The sequence below is a fragment of the Heterocephalus glaber genome, unplaced genomic scaffold, assembly GCF_053883595.1.
Source record: "Heterocephalus glaber isolate CG9 unplaced genomic scaffold, H.glaber_assembly_v1.0 deba00001463, whole genome shotgun sequence".
NCBI classification, from domain to species: Eukaryota; Metazoa; Chordata; class Mammalia; order Rodentia; family Bathyergidae; genus Heterocephalus; species Heterocephalus glaber.
The window spans coordinates 12,248,746-12,276,058 of NW_028258310.1; the positions used below are offsets into that span (position 1 = coordinate 12,248,746).

At 35.3% G+C, this 27,313-nt stretch overlaps 1 protein-coding gene and 1 pseudogene across 5 annotated transcripts in view; both read right to left on the reverse strand.

Annotated features, from left to right (window-relative positions):
- The window catches only part of Spink5 (serine peptidase inhibitor Kazal type 5), an 85,710-nt gene that overhangs the window by 37,972 nt on the left and 20,425 nt on the right, over window positions 1-27,313 (reverse strand). For all 5 annotated transcript variants that reach the window (XM_021266176.2, XM_021266174.2, XM_087180628.1 and 2 more), the window contains exons 5-16: window positions 17,972-18,099; window positions 16,025-16,088; window positions 14,164-14,291; window positions 12,773-12,839; window positions 9,977-10,104; window positions 8,827-8,917; window positions 6,952-7,079; window positions 5,686-5,767; window positions 4,384-4,511; window positions 3,562-3,637; window positions 3,101-3,228; window positions 361-409 (exon numbers count right to left, since the gene is read on the reverse strand). In XM_021266176.2, the coding sequence (XP_021121835.2) occupies window positions 361-409; window positions 3,101-3,228; window positions 3,562-3,637; window positions 4,384-4,511; window positions 5,686-5,767; window positions 6,952-7,079; window positions 8,827-8,917; window positions 9,977-10,104; window positions 12,773-12,839; window positions 14,164-14,291; window positions 16,025-16,088; window positions 17,972-18,099 (1,197 nt within the window). The remainder of the gene's footprint in view (window positions 1-360; window positions 410-3,100; window positions 3,229-3,561; window positions 3,638-4,383; window positions 4,512-5,685; window positions 5,768-6,951; window positions 7,080-8,826; window positions 8,918-9,976; window positions 10,105-12,772; window positions 12,840-14,163; window positions 14,292-16,024; window positions 16,089-17,971; window positions 18,100-27,313) is intronic.
- Window positions 15,025-15,582, reverse strand: LOC101705563 (mitochondrial import inner membrane translocase subunit Tim9 pseudogene; annotated as a pseudogene).

Genomic DNA, 27,313 nt, shown 5'->3' on the forward strand with positions numbered 1-27,313 from the left:
CCACATTTTCCTCCTCTTCTTATTCTTCCTCTTCTTCCTCTCTCTCTCCTCTCTCCTCTCTCTCTCCCCCCTCTCTCTCCTTCTCCCTCTTTCACTCTCTCTCCTCCATTCTCTTTCTAAGGTAAGGTCCTGATGTGTTGCCCAGCCTGGTATTCAACTTCCAGGCTCTTATGATCCTCCAGCTTCAGCCTCCCTAGTAGCTGAGATTACAGGCTTGCACAAAGGTTAAAAGTTTCTTTTTGTTGTTATTCTTCATCGTAGGCATGAAACTTAAACAAGAATCATTTATACTAATGATATACATAGATTTTGTAAAGAAAGAGTGTCAGGACTCATCATCATAATTTCTAAGAAAATTACCTTCGCAGTTTCTCTTTTAGTCTTTGCTCTTGCTTTGTCTTTTCCTTTGCTATAAGGAAAAGGGGGAAAAGGAGAGAAAAGAAGAAATGGTTCTTAACTCAGTAGAGTGCATCCGTTACATTCATTGATTGACCCTTCATTACTATTACTATTCTCAAGCAACCCCGAAGGGCCATCCATAGCAGTGGGTCATTTTATTAGATAATAAACTAGAGTGGTTCACTTCACCTCAAGAAAGTGGTGTGCAGGTAAAAGTCCTTTAGTAAATGAGTAAACCTGTTGAACATCCTGGTACATGTATAACAATAATGTTTTCAGATTCTTTTGCTTTGGTTATCACCTTTTAGAAAGCGGTAATATTTGGCTTCTGGGAGGCAATATAGCATGGCGGTGAGGAGGATGCACTCTGGAGCCAGATTGTATAAAGAAAATAAGAAGTGCCCTAATCTCTTTGTGCCTTCCTCATCACTAAAGGGGTGTGTGGGGGGGGCGCTATACAAGGGGCAATAAGAATAATTTGCTCATAGGAATGTTAGGAGAATTTAATGAGCTGATACATAGAAAGCAATTAGAACAGTACCTGGTACATAATAAAGGGAACAGTCTATGTGACATTGAAGATTGATATCATTATCACTATAACGAAATTTTCCAAACATAAGCCTGTGAAGGAAATGAAGGAATGAAGGGACAGCAATAGCTCTTAAGATTTTGAGTAAGTAACAATGTTGAAGTTTGAGCTTAATGGCCTGGGTCTATAGCATAACTGGACATATGACACAAATCATTCAATGGCACTATATAGACTCAAAATTACATAATTTTGGAAAATGTTTTAATGTGTTCTAATAAATATAAGATTCTATATAATCAATGAAATTTGAATATTTTAAACACTTGACAAGACAGTTTTCATATGCAAAGTATGCAAAAAATAACTATGGAGGGAAAACTGTTTCTCAAGTCAGGTGACGGAACCACTGAGCTAAATCCCTGGCCTGGAAAACTGTTTGTCAAAAACTCTATAGCCTTTAAATATCCAAAATACATGAAGTAATAACTTTTTATACTGATGAATGGAACTTACTAAAATAGACTTAAATTGTGTTGTTTCATGCTTCTTTATACAAAAACAGAGCTAAACTTTACCACAAGTATAAATTGACTAAAAGGGTTATTTTTCCTTAATGGGAAATTATCAGAGGCCACAGAACTGACACTAGGAGGCAGAATTGCCTTTTTGTCATTGAAAAATGACTAGGAAGGATAACAGCCTTGATGAGTGACTACATCCTGTCTACATACTAGTGAGAAATATACTGTCATTTTCTTCCCTGGATGGCACATGTCCTACGCTGACTTTGCTATCATTCCCAGGTTCTTAGTTTCCTGTTTTCATCTATAATCTGTGATAGCACAAAACCTGCTTCATATGATTGTGAAGATGAAATGACATTAAGTAGCAAGACTCTTAGCAACTACCAGCAAAGTATGTGCATTTAATACATGTTGGTTATGATAAATTACATGGTCAAGGTTTTGATTTTGTATCTATTAGATTATGTTAGTGCTCCATGGCTCAAACTATATGGGAGAAATCTGCTGAATTAAATTGCTATCAGAGAAGAGTGAATATTAAATCCATTCAGAGATTTTTTAGCACATAAAGGATACACTGAGATATCCTTTTGGTCAAAACTAACAAGTTCAAGAAAATCACAGGATATTTTCGGGGGCTATATCATTTCATCTATTATAAAATCATACTTCCAGTCCTCTATAAATGGACATCCATCAAAATCACCATTCTTCAAATCTATTACAAAGTAATTCTTCACATTAAGCCCAAATCTGTCTCTCTATGTCTTTGACTCATTTTAATTCTACTCCTTAAGGTCAAAATAAATGAATTGGAAGAAAAATAGTAAACTAAAAAATCATAAAATTTTCTGCCTACTACAATGACATTTTACATGTGATCTCATCTATTTTTTTATTTTAGTTAATACTTTTCAGAAAATTAAAAGCAATCAGAATGATTGTCATAAAGCATTCTTTTCTGGGGGTGATGGACTCTAGGTTTCCAGAGAACTTATTGTGCATGTCCTTTTTAAAAAGAAATATTTTCATTAATAAATGTATAACACTGTGGGGAACAATGTGATATATTAATGGATGGATAGATGTTGAGTGATTAAATCAGACAAATTCACATAGTCTCCTGTGACACTATATCACTTTGTGATGAGTACATTTAAAATCTATTATTTTAACAACTTCAAAATATATGACATGTTATTAACCATAATCTCCAAGCTGTGAAATTGATCTCAAAAACATATCCCTCTTAAGTGAAACTATACCCTCAGTCAACATCTTCTCATTGCAATGCCCACAGCTCCTTTCCCAGCCACTGTAGTCACCATCATACTATAACTAGTTTTTGAGTTCCATTGTTTTCAGCTGCACATATAAATGAGATAATGCACTATTTTTGTAGGTTTATCTTGCATATCCTGTGTCTCTTTATATTGCTGAGTCCACAAGATCTTTGTATGCTTTTGTTGTTTGATTTTGGCCCTAGGTAAACATTATACTCAAAATTGAATGCTACATTGAAGAGAAAAATGCGCTATCCCCAATACTTAAAAAACAAAACAAAATAAAAAAAACAAAAACTCCTTCCGAGCACAATTCCCATGCCCCCTCCCTCAGAGCCCTGGGTCCCTGCTGTACTCACAAGAAGGCCTCACACATGGAGCAGGTGTTGCCATGGATCTTTCCATCTGGACCCTGAATGGGGTCGTTCTCTCTGGTGCAGGGCAGGTGTCCATTTCTCATGAATTGGCGGTATCTACTGCACAGCTCCTAAGCAATCAGAGAGGGAAGCTGCAGCTGTTGAACACAGGTTGAATTGGACTGGAAAAATGTAGATTTATTTTGTAAAGGGAGAGCAACAGTCAGTCCATTGGGAATAGTCCCTAACTTTGCAGTCATGGATATTTTTAAGGGATGAAATCCATGGAGCCTCAAGCAAGAAACAGTCATATTGCCTGTGTGTACCCGAGCACAGGTGAATACACATGGAAACACACTCCGTTCAAATCCTTCAAGGAGGCTGGGAAATTTACGTGCTTCTTGCATATCATTTTGGACCCCCAGCCCCATTTTTCTCTCACTTACTGGAGAAGGTCCTCTCACCTCAAAAGAAACTGTATTCTCAGACTGTCTCTTATGTCTCGATTCTCTTTCCTTCTTTTTTTCATGTTCTGCTAGGCTAAAAGAGAGTGGTTGAAAATGGATTTGAGAAGGAATCATAGAATTTCCAAATAGGAAGTGATCACAAATGTGATCTGTTATTAAACTTAACATTTATTAAATTATTCTGTGACTTGCTGTGATCATAATATGAAATTCTCATAACTGTGTGGTAAAGAACTGTTATAACACAAATCTACCATGAAGAAATCTGATCAACAGAGTCAATAATTTCTCCAGGAGAACAGAAATGTTCAGTGTAGACTAATAATTTAAATTTTAGTCCAGAGATGGTTTTCAAAAATTCCAATGCTTGTGACTGTGTCCATGATGACTGTCTGCCTTTGTGTTAATCCACCAGTAATTCCTCTACCAATATCAGCCTTCATATTAAGTGCTTCATTACTCTGAAATCATCAAAATGAGAGGAGGATCTGACACTGAGCTGGAAACTGTCTTCTAGAGACTTACACACTGCCATTACACTCACTTTTTCATCCATGGAAACAACCTAGAAATAGTTCTACTTCCTCACTCACAAAAACCACTTGGCTATTTCAAGACCCTGATGCTCCTCCTGCCCTAATGCACCCACATTTTAATCCTGGAAGATATGGCTTTTACACCTGTGTCCAATTGGGCAGTTTCTCTAAACACACACCGCTTATTTTATTCCCTGTTGAAGTGGCCATCTCATAATGTATCACAGAATTAGGCAGCAAGGACAAAACCCTCCCTCACTCCCACAGCTGCAGCTCTACTCACAGGTATGTTTGACACATGATGCAGTAGTTGGTATATGTGACCCCATCCGGGCCCTCGAAGGGATCAGCCTCTCTGATGCAAGCGATTAAGCCATTCTTCATTCCCTCTCGGTATATATGGCAATAGTCCTACCCGGAAACAAAAGTATGTGGAACATTGATTTTATTCTTAATTAGAACAGTATATTCAAACATCTCCATTGATATAAAATAATAGTATGTCATTCTGAGCCCCGGATTTTAACTGGGCTCTCTTAATATTAAAATCCAATTAAACAACAAAATCATTTCCAAAAATGGCTACAAAAATACATAATAGAATGTCACAATATAATACAACAGGTACATAAACACAACATTGTATTATCAAAACAGAAAAAAATAGCTGCAGATATATCAGTAGAAGAATATCTGACAACTCAAAAGAGAGGACCATGAATTCTAACTAGGGAAACCACAGATGTCAAGAACAATTCAGGTGAGACTGTCAGTAGTAAAAGGATTCTTTGGCATAAAATGCCTTTGGGAACTTGTACATTAGATTGTAAAAATAAGCTGAGAGATCCAGTAAGACTCCACATAACAGGTAGCAGAACATAACATGAATTTCTGAATGAAGTTAAGGGGTCAAATTTGAAGGTGAACATAGAGTCTGAAATGTGCACATAGAGTCTGAAATGTGCACAGTGATCTGCATCATGATGGGAATTACATCTTGTAGCATCTCTCAAACTGCATCAGAGGTAATGTTTGTATCATACTAGTGACTGGATACAAGAAAAGATGGAACCCAGAAAGAAAATGAGAAGTATTTCATCATCAAACAATCGGTGATGATATTATATCAAAGCCATTGGAAATGAATATTATATTTCAGAGGTAAAACCGTGCATTTTGTGAAATTATAGTCAAATTTAGGGGCCAGGGATTTAGCTCAGTAGTTCTGTCACCTGCCTTGCAAGCGCAAGGACCCGAGTTCGATCCCCAGTACTAAAGAAAACCAAAAAAACCCATTTATCAAATAAAATATGAAATTTTAGGAATTATTTTGTACAAAAGATGCATCCAGATTTTTTCTCAAAGCTAGTTAGCAAAAGGGAACAGTCTGTACGTGATGACACCAGAACTGTAACTCATTTCTTTCAGCCTCCAATAAGCTCTTTTCATTCTATAGGGCCAGTCACAGATTGAGCAGGAAGAGATCAATGCCCATTGCTATCTAAAACTGAAGGGTTAACATGTGCTGTGAGGCTCTTTGAGTTGTGTTCAGTTGTGCCAAGCAGGATTTGTTAGACTCACTCACTTCCATTGTGTATTTTCTCACAGCTGCTCTTTTGTTTCTTGTCAGGGCTTCCACCTTTTTCTTTTCATCCAGTTTTGCTTGACTTTATGAAAAAAAGATACAAAGAACACATTAGTATCAGACAGAGACACTGATTTCTCCACATGCCTGTACTGGTGATCTACCTGCCCTCCTGTGGGAGGAGTATCTTTGCCTCCATATTACTACAGATCATGGAAAAGCAGCAAAACAGCCTTGATGTCAATAACAGGTTTGGAAAATGTGCTTTTTGTAAGGTACATTTTTTTCTCTTGATGAGAAAAGTCATCAATCTTCACAAACAAAATGTCAGAACTAGAGTCCTAGCGGGACTACAACAAAACCTGGGGGCTGAAAGCTGCCTTGGCAAAGCATATTGACTCATCCTGGTGTTTCTCAGAGAGCCTGAGAGGCAGAAGGCCCTGGTTGTGCTTTCGGGAAATGACTACTTGTAATGAAGGTCTCCTCCCCGCAGTCCATCCAGGAGCTGCCTACCACATCAGGCTATTTTAGGTTTCACTAAATCCTAAAAGTATTACTTATTCATGGCTGCTTTACCTAAAAGAAAAAGAGAAAACATAAAACAGCCAATGTAGTGTCCATACACTGACAAACTGAGTTTGTCCAAATTTGTACAATGGAGCCGTTTGGTATGTACAGCTAACTATGGTTTTTCAACCATGCATGGTTATCAATCAAAACAAAAGGCTAAATTTAGCTTTTTATATTCTACTTAGAATCAAACAATTTTGCTTTACCAAATGAAGTCAGAGCTGTTCCATATTGTAAAAGTAATTTTAACTCTACTTAGCTAAGAAATATCACCAAATATTATGCATCATAATTTCATAGAAGTTTATGGTCATTTTGTGGGTAATTTGACTCACTTCCATTTCTGGGTTAACTGCTAGTTTTGGTCATTAGCCCCCCTCATGGATGACGGGAAGCCTATAAACTACTAAACCAGATTCAAATGAAGCTTCAGTGATGAAGGAGCAACTAATGTTTCAGAAATTCACGTTTGTCAGGAGGTTCCAGTACTAGGACAGGGAGCTTCCTAGAAACAAATAATTTTGAAACAAACAGCCCTAAACACTCACTCACAGTGCTATTACTAACTTTCTCCATATAACTTATTCAAGTCCTTTTATTAGTTTGAGCCAGTTTCCTCATCTATGAATCAAACTGGTTCTAGTAGCACATGTGGGGGGTCTCTTCCCTTTTGATATCCTAGAGTGCTATACTCACAAGAAGGCATAACACATAGAACACATGTTGTCATGCATTTTCCCATCTGGACCACGAATAGGGTCGTTTTCTTTGGTACAGAAAAGTATTCCATTCTTTGCACGGTCTTCATATTCACTGCAGACTTTCTGGATAATAAAAATTAGACAGTTTAGACATTGATCTCTATTATTTACCTGTAAATTTTGAATGTTATTTACCTAAGAAATTGTAAAAGAAGTATTAAGGATAAAAAATAAAACTTTCAGGATTTAGAACCACCTCAAAATTTGTGATGTTTCTCTTCTTGCAATTTCATCTATTACTATTCAACAAATATATTAAGTAGATATGAATGTAATTTATGTTTTAGTTATATAGGTGGAAAGAATAAGTAATTGCAATAGACAAAGCTAAGGGCTATAATTCAGGTCTGAATTAAGAGTGTACTAATACAAAGGAAATCTGTTTTATGGAAGTTGCAAGAAAAACTTATGGTGAAGTTCTATCTTGAAGATGTACTGAAGAACACAGTGTGGCAAAAAAGGTTCTCTAAGAGGAATTATAATATGAAAAGTCACAGAGGCAATAAGTAGCATGCTCCCTTAAGACAATCTAATGTCTTCATGACCACAGTTGCAAAAAATTAGTTGGGTAAAGAGAACAAAGTTCAGGAAGTGGTCAAATAAGAGACCTTCGAAAGTGATCAAAACCAAACCACTAACCCTTGAAAGGAATTTGGATCTTATTCTTAGACAATGAGAACATTATAAATATTTATAACAAAGAATGACAGAATCAAATCTTTGGTGTAGAAACACTTTCAGCCAGATTTGCAGAAGACTTGAGTAAACAGAGATTTAATTAGATTATAAGAAGAGAAAGGAAGGAAGGAAGGAAGGAAAGAAAGAAGGAAGGAAGGAAGGAAGGAAGGAAGGAAGGAAAAAAGGAAAGGTTAAGAGTGAAGGAGGAAGGGAGACTGGGAAGAAGGGAGAGAGGGAAGGAGGGAAGGAACAGGGAAAGGAGAAATTGTAAATGAAAGATAAAAGAATAGTTGAAGAACATTTGAGTAGTAAAATAAAAATGACTTGGTGACCTAGGATTAAGAGAAAGAAAGAAGTGGAAAATGAAGCCTCACAATAAGATAGAGTTATACAGACCAGAAGGTGGCCTCAAGGAGTGGGCCACTGTAAAACTCTGAGCTACATAAATGTTAGGTAACTATAAAATGTTAGGTAACTATAAAAAGTAGGAAGCTTAACAGGATTTATACATAGGTGAAATGGTTCCAGTATACTCTAAGAAACCTTTAAACATTGGAATTTCATGATGCCACTGATTCACGAAAACACTTCCCATTCTATGAAAACCACATGAATGATTAATTGATCTTGAGGACAGAGGAAAATTTAGACTAAAAATATGCAGACCAGGCAAGATGCCAATGCAATGCAAAGGAAAACTACAGTATTAGGTATTTGAGCTGAGATGGCAGCAATAATAATTAAGGGAAGTTTAGATAATACAGTGAAGCATGATTTTAAAAGAATCATATTAAAATTCTACACTGGTACTGCTTTTCAAATGAATAGCTCCATAACATCTACTCCATGATGGAAGTGCTCTTTGAATCAGCATAATGTTTTGATATATCACCTGCATATAGAAATGTGTAATTATTTTACTAATATGATTTATTTTCAACCAAATAAAGCTAAAACTTATAATAGCATAGCATAAAGCAATAATTAATGATAACTATCAGTTAATTTCCAGAAAAGCTATTATTATTGGGAAAATATTAACCAATTTTAAAAATACACACGGGAATAATGTGCTCATTACACACACCTCAAACACAAACGTTGCAACCAGATTCATCATACTAATTCTTACCTCAACTTCAACTTCTCTTTTTATTATTTTTTCTTTAGGTTTTCTCAAATTTTGATCACCTTTACCTTTTTCTTCTAAATAATGCCGCATGCTAGAGAAAGCAAGGTAAAAAAAATGAATAGAGATGCTTCAAATCTTCATGTTGCAAAATAGTCATTAGGCACATATGGAAAGGCAGTTAGGTTTTCCTGAGTTCTAATACAAACACTTTCAAATTGACTTAAATTTTTCAAAAAGTTTGTTTTCATTTTGGATATGTGTATAGTTTCTTTCCACTGCATTGGTGTTCTTTTTCATCTCTTCTCTTAAATATTTCCAGTTTAAATTCTTCCTTTTTAAACAGAAGACATACTAGACCACATATGAAATGAGATCTACACCTGTCACTGTGCTTTGTATCTGAATATTTTATATCTGATTTTAAGATCTTTTATATGGAAGATACTTTTAAAATGCAATCTACTAGGGCCGGGGATTTAGCTCAGTGGTTCTGCCACCTGCCTCGCAAGCAAAAGGACCTGAGTTTGATCCCAGGTAGCAACAACAAAAAGAGCAATCTACAAGAGAAAAGGACATTAGCAGTCCAAGACTGAGAGGCACTGGCAGGAGAAGAGCATGTAGGACAGAGGTTATGGAACTCAAGAATCTGAAACAAAGCTCAATGAAACCCAGCTAGGACATCTTCATGCATATGGTGTGTGTTGTGGGATTTGCCCTTCTCCCATGGTGATATGTCCCAGCTGAAAAGATAAGTGTAATGTAATTAACATGCAACATGAATTTTCTGAGAATCTCCCATGAACTCTGTGACAATGAGATAATTAAGAAAAACAATGTCTTGGTATCTGCTTTTACTTCCATTCTGTGCAATGACTAGTTTACAAAGAGGTTCGCAATCGTCATGGGGAGAAATGTTAAGAAGTATTTTGTCAGCATTTTCTAAATGGAAAATGAAATCATCTGTACCCAGAAAAAGACTTACATCAGTAGTGCCTATCTTCTGGGTAGTAGTATGGATTGTAGAGGACATAAAACTGCCCAAGTGATTCTCAATGACAAAAACTTCCATTCAATATTATTCTTGGCATCACTGAATCTCTCTCCACTTCCCTCTTTTCAGTAACCCTGAAGACACCACATCTCTACTCACAATATTTCAGCACACAGGGAACATTTGTTGCCATGCATCCTGCCGCCAGGGCCCTGGATCGGATCACTCTCCCGTGTGCAAAAGAGTCTTCCCTTTCTCACTTTTCTTTCAAATTCCTTGCAAAGAGCCTTTTAAAAAGATAAGTAGCTATATTTACTATTGTTCTGCTCTTTCATTGAGAAACTTTATCAGATAGATTCATAACCACAAACTGACACAAATCTGGAAGCACTGGTAAACCCCCCCCACACACAAACACATTGAGAATTAATAATAAGAAATAGCAATTATTTTGTCAGGCATTTGTATCTGTTATGTTGTATATTTATTAAAAGGTTAAAGAACTTAAGAAAGAATTAGGTTAATCAATAGTTCCTAAAACTAGACGGGACTTATAAATTTCCCAATCTATAAAGGAAATGAAAAGTTTTCGTGAGGTTCTAACACAGACCCAACAAAAAGCAGCAGCCATGACAAAACAATAGTAATAATAGTAACAGCCAATGAATAGAAGATAGAACTTATGAAATCAGAAAACTAGATGCTTAAATGTTATCCAATGTGCACACAGAACAATCTAACTTCATTTTCAAGGAAAAAAGAACAAGATGGTATACAACAACATTGTGTATACTGAACTTCCTTTACCAATGTTCATTTCTGAAATCATAGTTGAAAATTGCAAAGAGTGTGAATTTAGTTCCTTCACCTATGCCTTACAGAAGTAAACCAGAAAGACCAACATCTATTTAGAAAACCTAAAAATACAGTGACTTAAAAAAAAAATACAAGAAAATTCGGTTCCCAGCTTTTCTGATGATTTGGATAAGGGCTATTGAATTTCTGTGTTTAGGAAATTCTAGTACTTGGTGAGGGCCCAACTTAACAAATGACATACCCCAAATTACTCTAGGCCTGAGGATTTCTATTGTGACAGCATATTTTATTACACGACTCATAAAATTTCTGCTGTATTCCCTTCTGTTCAACTGTGCAGCCTGCATCCTTCCATTTTCTCCAAGAAAGCATGAGCATGAGAGGATGTCAGGAAGTCAGTTGGGAGACATGAGCAGCTGAGACGGTGGCCTCTAATTCACCGAGGGACCATCAAAAAGTCCCAACATCTTTTTGACCTCAGCCCTTACACGGACACTGTGAGGTTTTTGGAACAGATACCTTTTAGGAGCTTTTCCCTATCTAGTACTTTCTTCTGTTTCTTTATAGTGTCATTTTCATTAGGATGCTTTCAGCAAGAGCCCTAATTGAGTGCGAATAAGGACCTAGTTATTTTGGGAGGAGGAATGAGAGTGCTCCAAACTTCCTGGTTGTAAAAACCTAGGAAGACAGATGTGAAGAGAGTCACCGGGTAATGATAGTGCAATAATAAAAGGAATGGTCAGTGACTCCCATGAGAAGAACAATGATAGTTTTAGTTTATAAGCTGTGATTCATCCATGGAGATTCTGAAGAAACACTTTTGTGAACAGCTCACTGACAGGCTAATTATGTAGCATGGATTGAGCCATCACCAGAAAGCAGGCCTGTTTAGCACAACTAGGCCTCATATCCCAGCCCCAGAGAGAAAGAGGCAAGGATGGTCAGACCTGATAGGAAGGAGGGAGAAAGAACAATGCTCCAGGTTTATGGAGTAACGTATTCTAAATTTCACAGGACGACCCAGAGTTTTATATTCAAATTTACCAACCACACAAAAGTATTGCTTTAAGTCTTTCCCAAGTGCCAAGTAAACCACAGACAGTTCTGAATACTTCATTTTTCTAAATTTAAACTGAGATTACTCAATGTAGAGTAGTAGTTTTGCTTGGTTAAATAACATCAGAAAGCAGAGAGTCAGCTCTTTATTATAAAAAACTGGGCCTGTTTACTTCTATAAGACACCCTAAGCCCAAATCCACAAACATCGTATATTTGTATAGTACAAAAGGGTGAAGAACATAGAATCACAGTCCAACAGGAAGGGAAATTTGAAGTTACTTATCCAGCCTCATTATTTTGCTGACAAGAAAATTGAGGCCCAAAGAGGAGATGATTTGTTCACCTAACACACCCAGGACATGACAGAATGCAGGTACTCTCACTCCCCAACAAAAGGCAGCCAGGAAGCAAAGTATTTGCTAACCTTCTTATTAAAAGTAGGGCTAAGGGTCCAGGCAGAATTAACTAGAGTGCTTCTTCAGTTAACAACAGGAATAAATAGATATGAAAACTAAACTATCAAATACTTTGGGGAAAAGGTTTATTTTAAGAGTTATTTTAAGCTACTGCTTCAATACTTGAGATTTTTATTTAAGCAAAAGCAAGACCTTTATAACTGCAGGTCTCATTGAATGTAATAGCTATATTGGAGAAGTGAGTAACTCCAACTTGTGTCAATGAAATTTAAAACCTGGGGACTATTTTAAAGTTACTTTTGTTTAATTTATATTGTGTTGCAATTTAAACAATTATTCAAAGAAAAGTGATTTACATTATGCCAGATAGGAGGCTGGAGAAAATTAACAGAATTCAGTATGTACAAACTTTCTATCTTAAATCCTTTTTGAGGGGGGAGCTGAAGAGCAAAGGTAAAAATTGTACATCTTTAGTTTTAAGTGGGAAACGCTGGTCTGAACTTAAAAGATAAGTTCACTAGGAATACTCAATCTGAGGAATTTTAATATTTAAAAATGTCCATGTGGTAAGAAAGAACAATGACATTTCTGCAGTCCTTCAAAGTTGCAGTATACTTTGTTAATGCTTATGGGCACAACTAAATTTTGTTGGTAAGTCATTTACCTTTTCAGCCTGTCGTCGAACTCTCCTTTCACCTTCTCGCTTGGCATTTTCTTCAGCTTCTTTTAAACTAGTAAGAAAAGTAAACAGCTGGTCAGGTCATGGGCCAGTAATGTTTACAGTGTCCAGACCTGTGGTGAGCCCTTTGATGACCTCTGCTACAGCCTGTTGAAACTGACTCACTCCCAGGAGACAAGCATTTCCCAGTCTTGAATGCCTGAGCCAGAGAAATTGCCATAGATAAGGAAGGGTGTGAAACTGACTCACTGACGGTCAAGGAGAAGCTTTGTTCTGTAGGACCCGATGGGCAGGCTGTCTGATTGACAAACAGAAAGTTGTCAGGAAATCCACTTCAAGAAGCAGAACCAAGAGCCTTGAAACAATGTTGTGACAAGGGTGAACCCAAGCTGGACATTTGAGGAATTGCTGTTCACACCCTTATGTGTAAGTTTTTAAACCTAGTCACCTTCAAGTAAAGGAATAGTTATTAGTAAAAGCTAAATTTGAATTGAGCTTCTAAACTCTTTCACATCTGTTATCTAATTATAGGCTCATCTAAGCAAAAGGCATTGCCGAGTAAGAAACCAGAGTTTAGAAAGGTCAAATTCTTTTTTCAGCTTATACATGAAAAGAAACAGAAATCCACAGAATATAGGCCGGGTTTGAACACTGAAAGCACATGCCTCCTAGGTAAGAAAGTGTAAATCCCACCGATTTCCTGTTTGGAAATCAGTCATAACCGCAGTCTCTTGAGCCTGATGAGACATGCCCTTGAACTCTAACTGTAACTTTCAAAGGCAAGTGTAAAATTTATTAATCTGTTAAATCTCTGTCTGTCTTAATTTTAAAGATCCAGTAATATAAATATAGCACTTTAAGGTTTGCTGCCTCGAAAATTAGAGTCTCAACCAGAATATGAAAGACTCTAGGGCCCAAGCTACTGCCAAGCGCTGAAAGATTAACCCAAAAGATTTTCCTTTTCATAACACTCACCTTTTACACTAAGAGTGAATTCAGACACATGGTGCCACTATTATTATTTCTTAGGGTCTCTATATATGCCCAGTTGAAGTGATGCGTGTCAAATGACTGACATATATTGTTCCATATGAAAGGGCTTAAATCTTAAAATACTATGCCTTATAAAACACTGAATGTTTTCAATTATAATAGTTTAAAATAATGAATAGCCTGAAATTTAATAACTAACATAATCACTTTATCTTCTCCTTCATAAGATGTTATAAAGGAAATGAAAGGAAGCCATTTGGGAGCAAAGCCTATTTCATATTATAAAGACAAAAGATTACACACTTCATGAAAGGACTTTATCACTTTGTGTCCCAAGAACCAAGTACATCTTCATAGGGCTGCACGGGGATGACAATGCTTACAAGAGCTCTGCACACATCGCGCACTTGTTGCCATGTGTCCTCCCATCGGGACCAAGAACTGGATCATTTTCTCTTGTGCATCCAAGTCTTCCATCTTTCACATAGGCCCGAAAGGCACTGCACACATCCTAAAGAACAAGGAAATTCATCAGTGAGATTGCAATGCTTATAGCACTGTTTTTGAAGTTTTATAGAAGTCAGTGTCTCTGCCATCATGAAAGATACTAGCCATGTAGAACAGTTCTAGTCATGTAGAGGCAGATCAAGGAGTATCACATAATTCATATGTTTAAGTATAGAATTTGTTCATTCATTCATTCATTCAGGAAACAGTAATGATTATGCTAGAATAAAAGAAAGCATAGTCCTTGCCCTCAAATTACTCACAATGTCCTAGGTGATGAACACCCAGAGATATTTAAAATAGTATGTTCTTTTTGAAAACTTTGGTGGAGATAATCTCCGGTGCCCTGGGAGTACAGAGCAAGGACACGAAACTGAAAAGTAGGAATGTTGTTTGACTAGAAAAAGCCAAGTGTGCCATGTATAACACATCTCCTTCCTTCCCTATCATCACAGTCTCCCAGAATCTTAGCACTGAAAGTAGCTGTTTAGCCTAAATCTCATTTTTTTTTCAGTGATATTCCCATTTATTTCATTTTCAGTAATGTTTTTCTCTCACATGATTGAACACATATTTTGCTTTAAAATTAACAGTCACAGTTGAAGAAACAGTGGCTTATTTTTCTAATTAAGTTATCAAGCTACTGAATCTTAAGGCCTCAACCTTAATGTCGCACCTTATTATTTTCACTGAGCAATAAGATCCTCTATTTTGATTATTCCTGGTGAGCAGCAATTTTGTTTTTCCAGTGGTTTCCATTTGCCAAAGAGTCATGACAGATGGTTCAACATGGTGCCCACCACTTCCAGGGATTCCGCCTGATGAGTCCTCTTTCCCAGTGGAACAGGCGTGGCAGCCTCCGCCCGGAGCTCAGCCATTGGGACTTCTCTATCGGGGCTGGCCAAGAAGTCCCGCTTTGGCTGCCAGGGCCTCATTCTGCTGAATATGGTATTCCTGAAATCTCGGATATTCTTTGTGTTATTTCTAAATATTTCTGTAAGCAATGTTCCGAACAGGTGATCTCTTCAGGTTTTACTTCTCTTGTTGTGAAGTCTTTCACACAGTCCAAAAAGCAGGTTTCTGTAAGTTTATTGTAGGTTCCCAGGAATTCCCTAAACTGTTTTATCTGATCAGATTCTGATATCTGTGCAGCCATATTCTTTTGTTTATTTATGAGTCACCTTTTCTGACACATGAGTTTCCTGAGTTCCTGAGAAGTAGTTGTCCACCCTCTGCTCAGGGTTCCAGTGAGGCCTGATTTCTACTCAGTCACTGGCTTTCGTCCTTACGAGGCTGGGGGGGACTGCGATGACTGTCAGCCTGTTGGGGTTAAAGTGGGCGCCTTGGCCAGAGAATGGCCCTAAATCTCATTTTTGTTAAGTAATTTTCCCGAGATCTCCTCACAAATGACAATGGCAGGGTTTCAACTGGTATTAAAGGCTGAGAGTTTAGTGACCCTTTTACCACACTTGAAGTTTCATTTATATTTCTTTTGGTTTTTTAAAAAATAGAAAGCCAAAATACAGCTAAGAGTTCTAAACACCAAAGTTAATAAATCCAGTTTCAGGAACTACCAATTGCTTTTCCATATTATCGTCATTATTCAATATTCTGTTTCAAGCAAACCAAGAATTACTTTCTTCCAAGCATCCAACCTACGAAGGAAGAGGAGAAAATCTGCTTTCCCCTTCAAGACAGTCCCCTGATCATTCTCACTCCTCTGTCACTGGTCCTCACCTCCACTGAATCACTGCTCCCACATTCGCTTTCACTTCTTATGCCAACCTGAGACCCAGTTTTCCTGCAATCAAAAGTTGGTAAAGACAGCAGTTAATATCACAGCACCCCCCCACATACTCAAAATTTACTTCTCATCAATGTACTGTGATTCCTTTTTGCTCCTGAAAAACAATGCCAAATACCATCCTCTTCTTGTTACTTTGTCTAATGAGAGCTTATGTTCATAACTTCAAGTCAAAGAAATGGATCATGATGGAAGCTTAATAACAGAGTTGTAGATATTATTTCCAGGAATATTTTTCCTCCTATGTACAGGGTGGGGAGCCACATCAGAAGATGGACAAAAGTATGTCTCAAAACAAGATATTCCATGACCCTCAAGGAATTTTGTGGTTGCTCTTGTTATTTTAAATAAGCAAGCTCAAGCTTGTATTTTCTAGCCTCTCATTATGCCAGTCTTCATTTGGGCTTCACTGACTAGCATTTTAGTTTTCTTCATAATAAGTACATAAATTCCTGACAATTAACTTTGTTCGGCCTCCTAGAACTATAAAGAATATCTGAAAATAGAATCATAAGTATAAGATACTTCCTAATTTCTAAAAAGGCAATTTATAATTTAGCATCTATATACAATAAAAGTACAATTAAAGGCCAGGGATTTAGCTCAGTGGTTTTGCTGCCTGCTGCGCAAGCATAGACCCGAGTTCGATCCTGGGTACCAAAAAAAAAGTACAATTGAAGTAATACAAAGAAAACATGACATATTTACAAGTGATAAAAAAATTTTCCAAATATTTCAGCTGAAGAAAGCTATTAAAATTAAATTCCAGTATTATTGTGGAGTATCCTAGAAGCCAGAGCTAAAACAGAAACACAATGAGAGGAGTATGAGTCTCACTGTATAGTAAAAAGAAAATACAAGAAATATGGGGAGAGAAACTTTTATCTGGACCAAGATTTAAAATAGGATTCCTTACTTAAGACATAGTAAGAATTAAATGTACAGTGTGTGCATAGATGTGTTACAAAATATATATCTAATAAAACTCTATATGTTCTTCATATGTCTATTTTTGCTTTCTCTTTTTATGTGCTGACCTTTAGCGAAGGCTACAAGCCTAATTTTAGAGTGTTTTCTGAAGATGCAGCCACATGAAGGATCACAGATGTAATACTGTTTTGTTTCAATGAAGATACAAGGGATAAAGCTTCCAGAATCTCCAAGAATGAATATTATCTTACTAACCTTCTAAAACATTTGTTTTCACATCTGTAAAAACTACGGAGCAGACAATTAAAGACTGAGGTCACAAGTCAGAACCTGCAAAGCAGGTATACATATTGTTGGTGGAAGACAATCAATAACCAAACCTAGCATCAAGGGTGGAGAAAGAACAAAACAGACAAAATATAGGACAATGAGATGCTTTATCTGTTTGGCAAAGGTTGAACAGATGGGAAGAACTTTTAATATTAAAAGTTCTAATTACCTACTTTAATATTTCAAACTACCAAATACTTAAATAATCATTTGATGATAAAATAATTGTTTATAAAGATATCAATAGACTGATAAATGATAGATGTTAATATAGATGTGTTTAAACATATACTGATATGTATATAACATCTATCATGTACATAAATACCATCTATGTGTGAGTCCACAAATGTGTGAATACACATAGATATATGTATCCCTACTGTTTATGTAATAGTGACAGTGATAACATATGATACCTTGCACACAAAAATGCTTTATAAAATGTAAGGTGTTATGTACACTTTTTTCTTAAGAGTATTAAAAGAAGTGGAACCAATAGTTTATGAACGGCTAACTCCTACAAAACAAATCATCTTAAAGGATGCAGGATAAACTGTGTCCTATAACTATACAAAGAACACACTTTAGGGAAACAGCCTGCTTTGCAGAATACTTACTCAATCTCAGCACACAGCTCACATCTGTTGCGGTATGTTTTCCCATCTGTCCCACAAACAGCAGCTTCACCATCATTGCAGGTAAAATCCCCATCTTTTTCTCCTTTCCTGAAATTATTGCAATTCAGCTACAAGAGATGATCAAAGAACGTCAAAATATTCCTTTTATACATAAATAGGCTAACATTTAAACCTAGAATAATATAACTTAAAAAGGAAAAGCATTCTAGATCAGTGAGATAATAAAACCACGGGTATAAGACACAAATTAAGAACAGAAACATAATTGGATTTCTCAAAAAAAAAAAGGCTCTCAGTGTGATTTCAACCATGTGCTGGGTGAGGCACGCAAGTCAGCTCTCTGAAACTTAGTGTACTGTTTGTCAAATTCTGCTTGCCTTCTCTAGAGAGCAGGAGTGAGGTGCAGTAGATAACAGATATAAAAACTCTGCAAACTATAAACTGCAATACAGTTTTTATTATTTAAATTGAATAATAATTAAAATCCAGATTTCTGGGTTTGTAATTCCAACTCTATCATTCACCAGCTGCATAATTTGGGCAAGTAACTCAATCTCTTTGTGCTCAAGTGTCCACATTTGCAAAAAGGATGTAATTTCACCAACCCTACTAGACTATAAGCATATTTAAACATGTTAACACATGTACAGTAATTAGAAAAGTGCTAAATCATAGCCATCTTTTCCTTTTTGTTGTTGTTTTATTTTAAATGTTTTCTACTGACAACCAAGCCAAGAAAATGAAACCTCTTTTAAGGATGATCAAAGAAATCCCCAAATCCCTGCTTTAATAATAGGACCTGTACTTAAGGGTATTTAACCAGATGACAAATGAAAACAAATGTTCAGCTCTCAGATCTGCCACCTATTCACTTCACCTTTGTGAACCTCACCTTCCTCATCTGAAAATTGAAAACTCACACCTTACCCATGTTCTGGATTTGTGGTAAGGATCATATAGTACTTATGAAGTGACATTTGGCAACCACTACTGTGACATAAGTTAACTAAAGATCCATTGTTAAGCTGAATTTAACTTCGATCTAAAGCCTATGAATAAAATTTGAGGTATTTTCCTCCCTTAGGGCATCACAGTGCAAAATACATTTTTGATGCCATCAGTGTCATAGTAAAGGATTTTAATGGCAGATATAGAACATTTGGAATATATATTGTGATGACATAATATTCCACAAAAATAAAAAAATAAAAAGTAGGATGTGTACAAATATATAGTGAATTTGTTAATCAGAAAATCAGATTAAAGAACTCTCAGAGAAGATGATGAAAAAGGAAAAAAGATTTTAAAAGAGAAAGGAAAACCCACGGCACTACTTCACAATCCATGCCTTATGTTTAGGCAGAAGTTGCAAATAGAGCAATGTAAGTTGAAAATAAGTGAAAATAAAATAAATAATGGCCATAGATGTAATTTCATTAATTCCTTTACTCAATTATCCCATAAAATTCATTACACATTTATAAGATATTAGGCATTTCACTAGCTGTGAGTCTACCACAACAAAGAAACAAGCAAACAAGCAGAATGGAATATTGCTCCGAGATAACCTTCCATATGGAAGAAATAGGAAACATGTACAATTGAGATTGTAAGTGCTACAAGACACTAAATTACACAATATAATAGTGCCAAGAACAGTCATGATTTTAAATATAAATGTATATATAACATTTAAATGCATTCATTTATAATTTATATATTAAAACTATATTTAAATATATTAAAGTATTTGTTTATTCAAATATAAATGTATATTTATAAAATATATCACAAAATATATGATATATTAAATATATTATATGAATATAAGACATTTACATATATTTATATTTTTAAAGAATACATAAATAAAAATATTTAAATATAAATATTTTAAATAAAAATATCTTTGTACAAAAGAGATATTTGGGATGAGATGAGATTAGAGATCTGAGGGAAGAACATTCTAGGCACAAGAGTTTGACAATTGCCAAGGATTTGTGGTGGTAACTGGATAGTTCCACTGGAGGGGCAGAAAGAAGTGTGGCTGAAGCTTAAAGAGAAAAGCAGGAGAAATGCTGCTTTTCTTTCAAATATAATTTCTGGAAACTCCAGAAGCATGAGGAAACTATGGACTGATGTAATTGGAGCAATCGATCATTTCCCCTCACTGGACAATCAACAGTCACATACTAGGTCACAGGTGTTGACAGGGAGACGACTGAGCAAGTCAACAGGCCAGGTGGGAGTGAGGAGAATAGGTATGAGCATCTACCACTCCACTTCCTTCCCCGCCAAACTCCAGGGAATCATGCCTACATAGAAAACACGGCCTCCTGATGTTGACAATTACTGAGCCCTTACCCAGGTCAGGATCCACCTGTTGGAGAGGCAGAAAACTGGAGAGGCAGTAGGAGTTCTAGAACCTTCTACTCTGACCCTTATTCCTGTCCTATCCTTACACTCAATAGCAGCTTGACTTTGAACATTATCTAATTCAGTTTGGCAGAAAAAAATAGCTAAACCCATTATGGAATTTCACAGGACCTATGCCTGTACACTTCAGGTGTAAAAGAACATAAAAGAAACCCAATATACTAAGTAAAATGTACCAAATAAAACAAAAGAAAAGAAATCCAATATACCAAAGAACGTGTATCTTTGGGAAAAGAATTGTTGAAATGGGTGGTAAAACAATAACATTCCAACTATGCAGCTGGGTGTGGTGGTAGAAATCTATAATTCTAGCATTCTGGAAGGCTGAAGAAAGAGATTCACAAGTTCAAGCCCAGCAACTTGACTATCAAGCAAATTAATGAGAACCTGCCTCAAAATAAAAAGCAAAATGGGTTAAGTATATAACTCAGTGAAAATGCCTGGGGTCAAATCCAGCAACAAAAAAGTAAATAAATAAATGAATTAATGAGAGAATGTATACCATAGACAAATAAGATACCTGTAATTTGAAAAAAATATATATAAAGAAGAATAAAATGGAAGATTTGCATTTAAAGTGATAATACATTATAAAGAATAAAAATGAGTAGGTACAGATAAATAAGGAATTTATGAACCAGAGAATGAGATCAAGGAATTCTCCTAGAAGACAATGAAAACTATAACTAATTTAAAACAAAAAAGAAAAGCTAAAAAGCATAAAGAATTGAATTGGAATTTCCCAAAAAGAGGAAAACAAATATAGTCAGAAATATCTGACCAAGATGGAAAGTTCCCAGAATTAATGAAAAAAATGAAAAACCAAGAGGAAGATAAGAGTAACCATAAAAACTGAATGATAAAATCTAGTTAATAACAAAGTTATGGAGAAATATAAGCCATTTTCAGAAAGAAAACAGAGATACCTAAAGTACATTAAAGGAGAAAACACAGTTATAGACAGATACTGGTATTAATCAGAATTAGTTGAAAGTATGAATTTTGATTCAGGGTAATCATGATAAGAAAAAAAGTACTTATGTTACATTTAAATAGTTACCAAAAGCTGAAACAAGGAAACAACTTTTAAAATAATTTTTTAAAAAATGGTATCGTAACTAAATATGTGAAAAATGGGCCAAATTAATATAATAGGAAAAGTATTTAATTGATTTAAGATTTAAATGAGTGGAATCCACAAATTTAATGAAAATTAATTTGAAATTTTTAAAACTAAGATCAAACCATATATTGATCACAAGAGAAAAATTATTAAGGTAAACAAATATTAAAACAGTAAGATAAGAAAACATGTAACAAAATGAATAAGAGACCACATATAGTAATATTAATACTTAAAAATAGACGTCAGCCCAAAATATATCATAAGTGATGAAGAAGAACATTATGTGAAGAAAAAGAAAGAGAACAAGAATGTATAATAATCATAAGTAATACAGGCTAACAATAGTTTCCAAGTACATCAAACAATACCAATAGTATGTGAAAGCTCTAGATAAATCCATAACTAGTGTTAGAGATTTAACAAACTTCTTAGAAACTGATATATTAGAGAAAACATTAGAAAGATTATTCCATTAGATTTTTATGGAAAATTATACCCAAGACAGAAAATAAACATTTTTCTAAACCATGTGAAACATTTATAAAAGCATAAGATGTTAGGCCACAAAGAAAGTCATAAGAAATTCAAATGAACAATATAATATAGTCCACATTCTTTAACAAATTTTAATTAAAGGCTAATATAAAGAAAAAAGTTTATACATGAGAAAATCAAACAAGATATTACTAAATAACTTTGAGGGAGAGGATATTAAGAAATATTTGCTAAAGAAAATGCCTCAAGTACAAATCTCAAGTCTAATGATCCTTAGGAACTTAAAACACCCTTGTCAGAAAATTTAAGAAATCAGAGGACTGAGTATTTCTCAGTCCATCCTAAAATGAGGAAATGCAAACATAAACAAACACTACTGGAAAAAAGTAATGGATACAGTAGAAGACAAAAGCAATAGAGAATATTAACAAAGGAACCTGATAGAATAGATTTCTGGTATGACTGATGAAAGAGAAAGAGGATAGAAAGAAAAAGTATATGGAATAATAATTGGAAATAACTATAAAAATTGAGATATAAATACATGAAAGCATATTGTACCCATATGCTAATACATTTGAAAATCAAAATGGGTTCATGACTACAAAAAGGTATCAAACACTGGCACTGGTGCAAAAAGCAAAAGGAAAGTTGAATAGATCAACAAATATTAATTCAGTAAATATACTGCTCTGAGATAGCTTTGTAGTCAATTGTCTCAAGTTTTAGAAAAACCTGTATCAAATAATAATACTTCACAAGTTATCCCATGAATTAAAAAAGTGTGTAAGCTCAAAAGTAAAATTTTAAATAGCTTTAATGAAGTACTTATATACCATAATATCCACTCATTTCGCATGTACAGTTCAAGGATTTTGAGTAAATTAGAGTTGTACAACCACTGCCAGAACCCAGTTTTAGAATATTCATCATCCTGAGATCCTTCTGTACCATTTACCAGGTGATCCCAGCTTTCAGTTCCTGATTTGGGCAACCATGGTACTTGTAAATCAAGTCAAGATCCCTGATTCTATATATTTGACTTTTTTTTTTTGAGATTTCATATTAATGGACTTGTAAATAGGTAACTGTTTGATTTGAGCTTCTTTCACTTTGAAAAAGGTTTTTGAGATCCATCCATGTTGTAACAGTTTTAGAAGTATATTCCTTTTTATTGCTGAATAACATTCCATTGTACAAATTTATTTCATTTTGTTTCTCCATTACCAGTGGCCATTTGGACATTTGAATTGGCTTCAGTTTTAAACTATTACAATTAAAAATGATCAAGCTATGGCATATATGTACTAATTCATCAAAACAAATGTAAATATTATGTATGTCTATAATAATATTTGTCTACAATACATAATATTTACATTTGTTCATCTAGCAAGTGTAAGACTTTAGGCTGAAAATTTAAAAACAAAGGGCAAAAAAGAGAAAAAAAAAAACTTTGGAAATATCCATGTGTTGACTTTGTGTGGACATATGGTTCACTTCACTGGGTTCCTAAGATTAAATTTTCTGGGCTCTATAGTAAATTTTTCTTTAAAGTGAAAAATAAAATAGGAATTTAGGTTTTTTATTGCGCACATTCAATCTTCCTCAGTATTGAGTTATGCTGAAACATTGAGCACATGATAAATTGATTATAGGGGAAAAGGACCTCTATTCTATTCCACTGAACTTTATTACTGTTCTTGTAACAATAACACACTGAAACGATCAGTTTATTCTAAGTATTGGATTCAGTTACTAAGTAACCCAAAATTTAAATATAAATACTAGGGTAAATTGGTCAATTTCCATGTTTTAAAAAAACTTCCAGGATTTTGGTAGGGAATATACTGAATTTGAAGAATTTGAAACAATTGCTATCTACAATACTGAAATTTTCAATTTATGAAGATGGACTGACTACCTCACCATTGACAGTCACCTATCAATGATGGGACTGTGTTCTGAGAAATGCATCAGTAGGTAACTTCATCAATGTGAAAACATCAGAGAATGTAGTCACACAAACTTAGACAGCGTAGCACAACAAACATCTAAATATATCCAAGGATTATGATGAACAAAACAGTGGATTAAATTAAGCACAAGGGAAAAATGATGCAAGCAGAAGACAGAATAAGGGGCTGAGGATGTTCGGGCTTTGTCTAGCAGGTATAAGGCTCTGAACTCAGTTACCAATGCTACAAAAAAGGATAGGACAGGGCAGGACAAGACAAGGCAGGACAGGACAGGACAGGACAGGGCAGGACAGGGAAGGATAGGACCTAACAGCATAAATAAAATGAATGACTGCACAAAAAAGGATAGGACAGGGCAGAACAAGACAAGGCAGGACAGGAGAGGACAGAACAGGACAGGACAGGACAGGGCAGGACAGGGAAGGATAGGACAGAACAGCATAAATAAAATGAATGACTGCGCATACAACTCCAACTATGTGGGAGGCTGAGGTATGAGGACGGAAAGCTGGAGGCCATCCTGGGCAATTTACCAAGAAACCTGTCTCAAAATAAAATTTTAGTAAAAGGCGAAAGATTTATGTGATCTGAAGAGAAAGCAGAGTCAAAATAAAATTTTAAAAAGGAGTGGGAATGTAGCTTAGCCATACAGTGTTGGCTAAAATGTGCAAGGCATTGGATTCAATCCCTGGAATGGCAAAATATGAATCCGCTGCATGGGTGACATTGCATGCTGTTTAACATGAAGCTTTTTAAAATATATAAGCAGGCGTATACTCTAAAATAATGATAAAAATATATTAAGTACATATACCTGTACCATACTTGATAAACAAGAATAAATTGTATATGCTGTACTTTTTTTACAGCTGACAGCAGGGTAGGTTTGCTTACCACAAACGTGACTGGGGCTTGTGTTCTACATTACAGTGGCTATGACATTAGTAGGTGGTAGGAATTTTTCAGGTTTATTATAATTTTATGGGACCACCATGATACATACAATCCATCATTGACCAAATCATCATTAAATCTTCTATTTTTCTTAGCAACATTTTTGACTATAAGCCTTGGACTTCTTTTTTTCCTTTGGTACCGGGGATCGAACTCCGGTGCTTGTGCTTGTGAGGCAGGTGCCGGAACCACTGAGTTAAATCCACGGCCCTAGACTTATTTTGTTAAATTTATTTCTATGTATTTTATGCTATTGAGTATGGAATTAATAATTTAATTTTGGATTGTTTTTTGCTAATGTATAGCGGTACAATTGGCTTTATATTACTGGTTTTATACACAGAAACCTAGCTCAATTCTTTTATCAGTTCTAGAAATTTTTCTCTTCTGTGGGGCCTTAGGTCATTCTTTATGTAAGGTCCCTTGCCTACAACTGAAGGTAGTTATTTCTTTTCCAATCACTGTATTTAGTTAATTAATTTTGCCCAATACTGGCTAGAACCTCCTGTTCAATGCTGAAGAAAGATATTCAGAGTAAACCACTATTTGCTGTCTTCTGAATTCTAAGGACAAAGTCTTTGCACTCTGTACAATGTTAGCCACAGAATTCTAATAGATCCTCTTTATCAAACTGAGAAGGTTTATTCATCAGAAAGTTTATTGCATGAGTTTATTTTGAATAAGTGTTAGATTTTGCTAAATTCTTTTCAACACTTACTAACATTATCATTGGTTAACCTATTGTCATTGGTTTTGCCCTTTGTTGTATCAATATGGTGTGTTAGACTAACTTTCTGTTGCTAAACCAACTTTGCATTTTTGGGATAATTCCCACTTGGTCATGGTTTTATCCTTCTCATATTGAGGATTTCATTTGCCAAATTTCTGTTAAGGATCTCAACTATCCATACTGATGATGGACATTTTTATTAGTTTCTTGTTCCTGTGATACCTTCAGTTGGTTTTTTTTTTTAATCAGCATAATGCTTGCCTCATGGGATGAATTGAGGAGTGTGTCTTCCCTCTCCATTTCCTGAATGAGTCTGTAAAGAACTGATGTTACTTCTTCTATCAGTACTGAATATTAATCAACCAGGGAACTGGGTCTAGAATTTTCTTTGATTTAATTACTGATTAGAGTTCTTTATTTGCCATTGGTCTATTCTGATTTTCTATCTCTTCTTGATCAGTTTTAACAACTTATTTTTTTCTAGAAAATTTTCTATTTTATCAAAGTTATTTAATTTGTTAACATAGTTATTGTTTGTAATATTCCATTATAAATGATCATTGTAATTTTTCAGGAGAATATATGTGTGTATGTATGTACATGTATGTTTTCTTGTGACGGGGTCTCACTATGTAGCCCAGGCTGGCCTTAAACTCAAGGCAAGCCTTCTACCCCAGCCTCTGGAGTACTGGGATTATAGGCATGTGCCATTATTCCTGGATTTTTCAGGTCGTCTATTGATGTCTTCAAATTCATTCATGATTTTGGTAATTTTTTCTTCTGATTTTTATTTTTCTTTGTCAATGTAGTTTTTCCATGTTTGTCCTTCTTTTCTTTCTTTTTTTTTTTTTGGTACATTGTAGGTATACAACACAATTACATTTCTCATTGGGAATTGTACCTTTATATGATGCATCTTGGTTCTTATTTTTTCCCCATTACTAGCCCTCCCTTCACGCCCTCCACCCTTCCCTATTTACAAAGACTTTATTTCCATTTTTTCCATTTCTCATCATTTTTTCCTTTCCCTTCTTTCCTTTCCCCTGTGCCTCCCACTACCCCTACCCCTTTGGACCTTTTCTTCCTATTTTATATTATCGATTATTCATTCTAATAATTGGTACATTTTAGGTATACAATATAATGACATTCATCATTGGAAATTTGCACCTTTACATAGTCTCTCTTCGTTCTTGTTTTTCACCCTTGCCCAGCCCTCCCTTCAACCCCTCCAGCCCTATTTACAAAGATTTTGTTCCTATTTTTCCATTTTCTCATATTAATCCCATTCCCTTCTATTCTTTCCCTTAGCCCTCCCACTTCCTTCCCCTTTGCCCCTTTTCTTCCTATTTCACATGACTTATTATACATTTAGTCCTTATTTACACTTTCAGTTTCTTACACCAGAGAAACTATTCGGTATTTACACATCTGTGTCCTATTTATTTCACTTAAGAGTATCGCCTCCATGTGCATCCACTTAGCTATAAATGTCTCTAATTTCTCATTTTTTATGGCTGAGTAGTACTCCATTTTATAAAAAAAAACACATTTTCTTTATCCAGTCTCCAGTTGATGGGCATTTGGGCTGTATCCAAGTT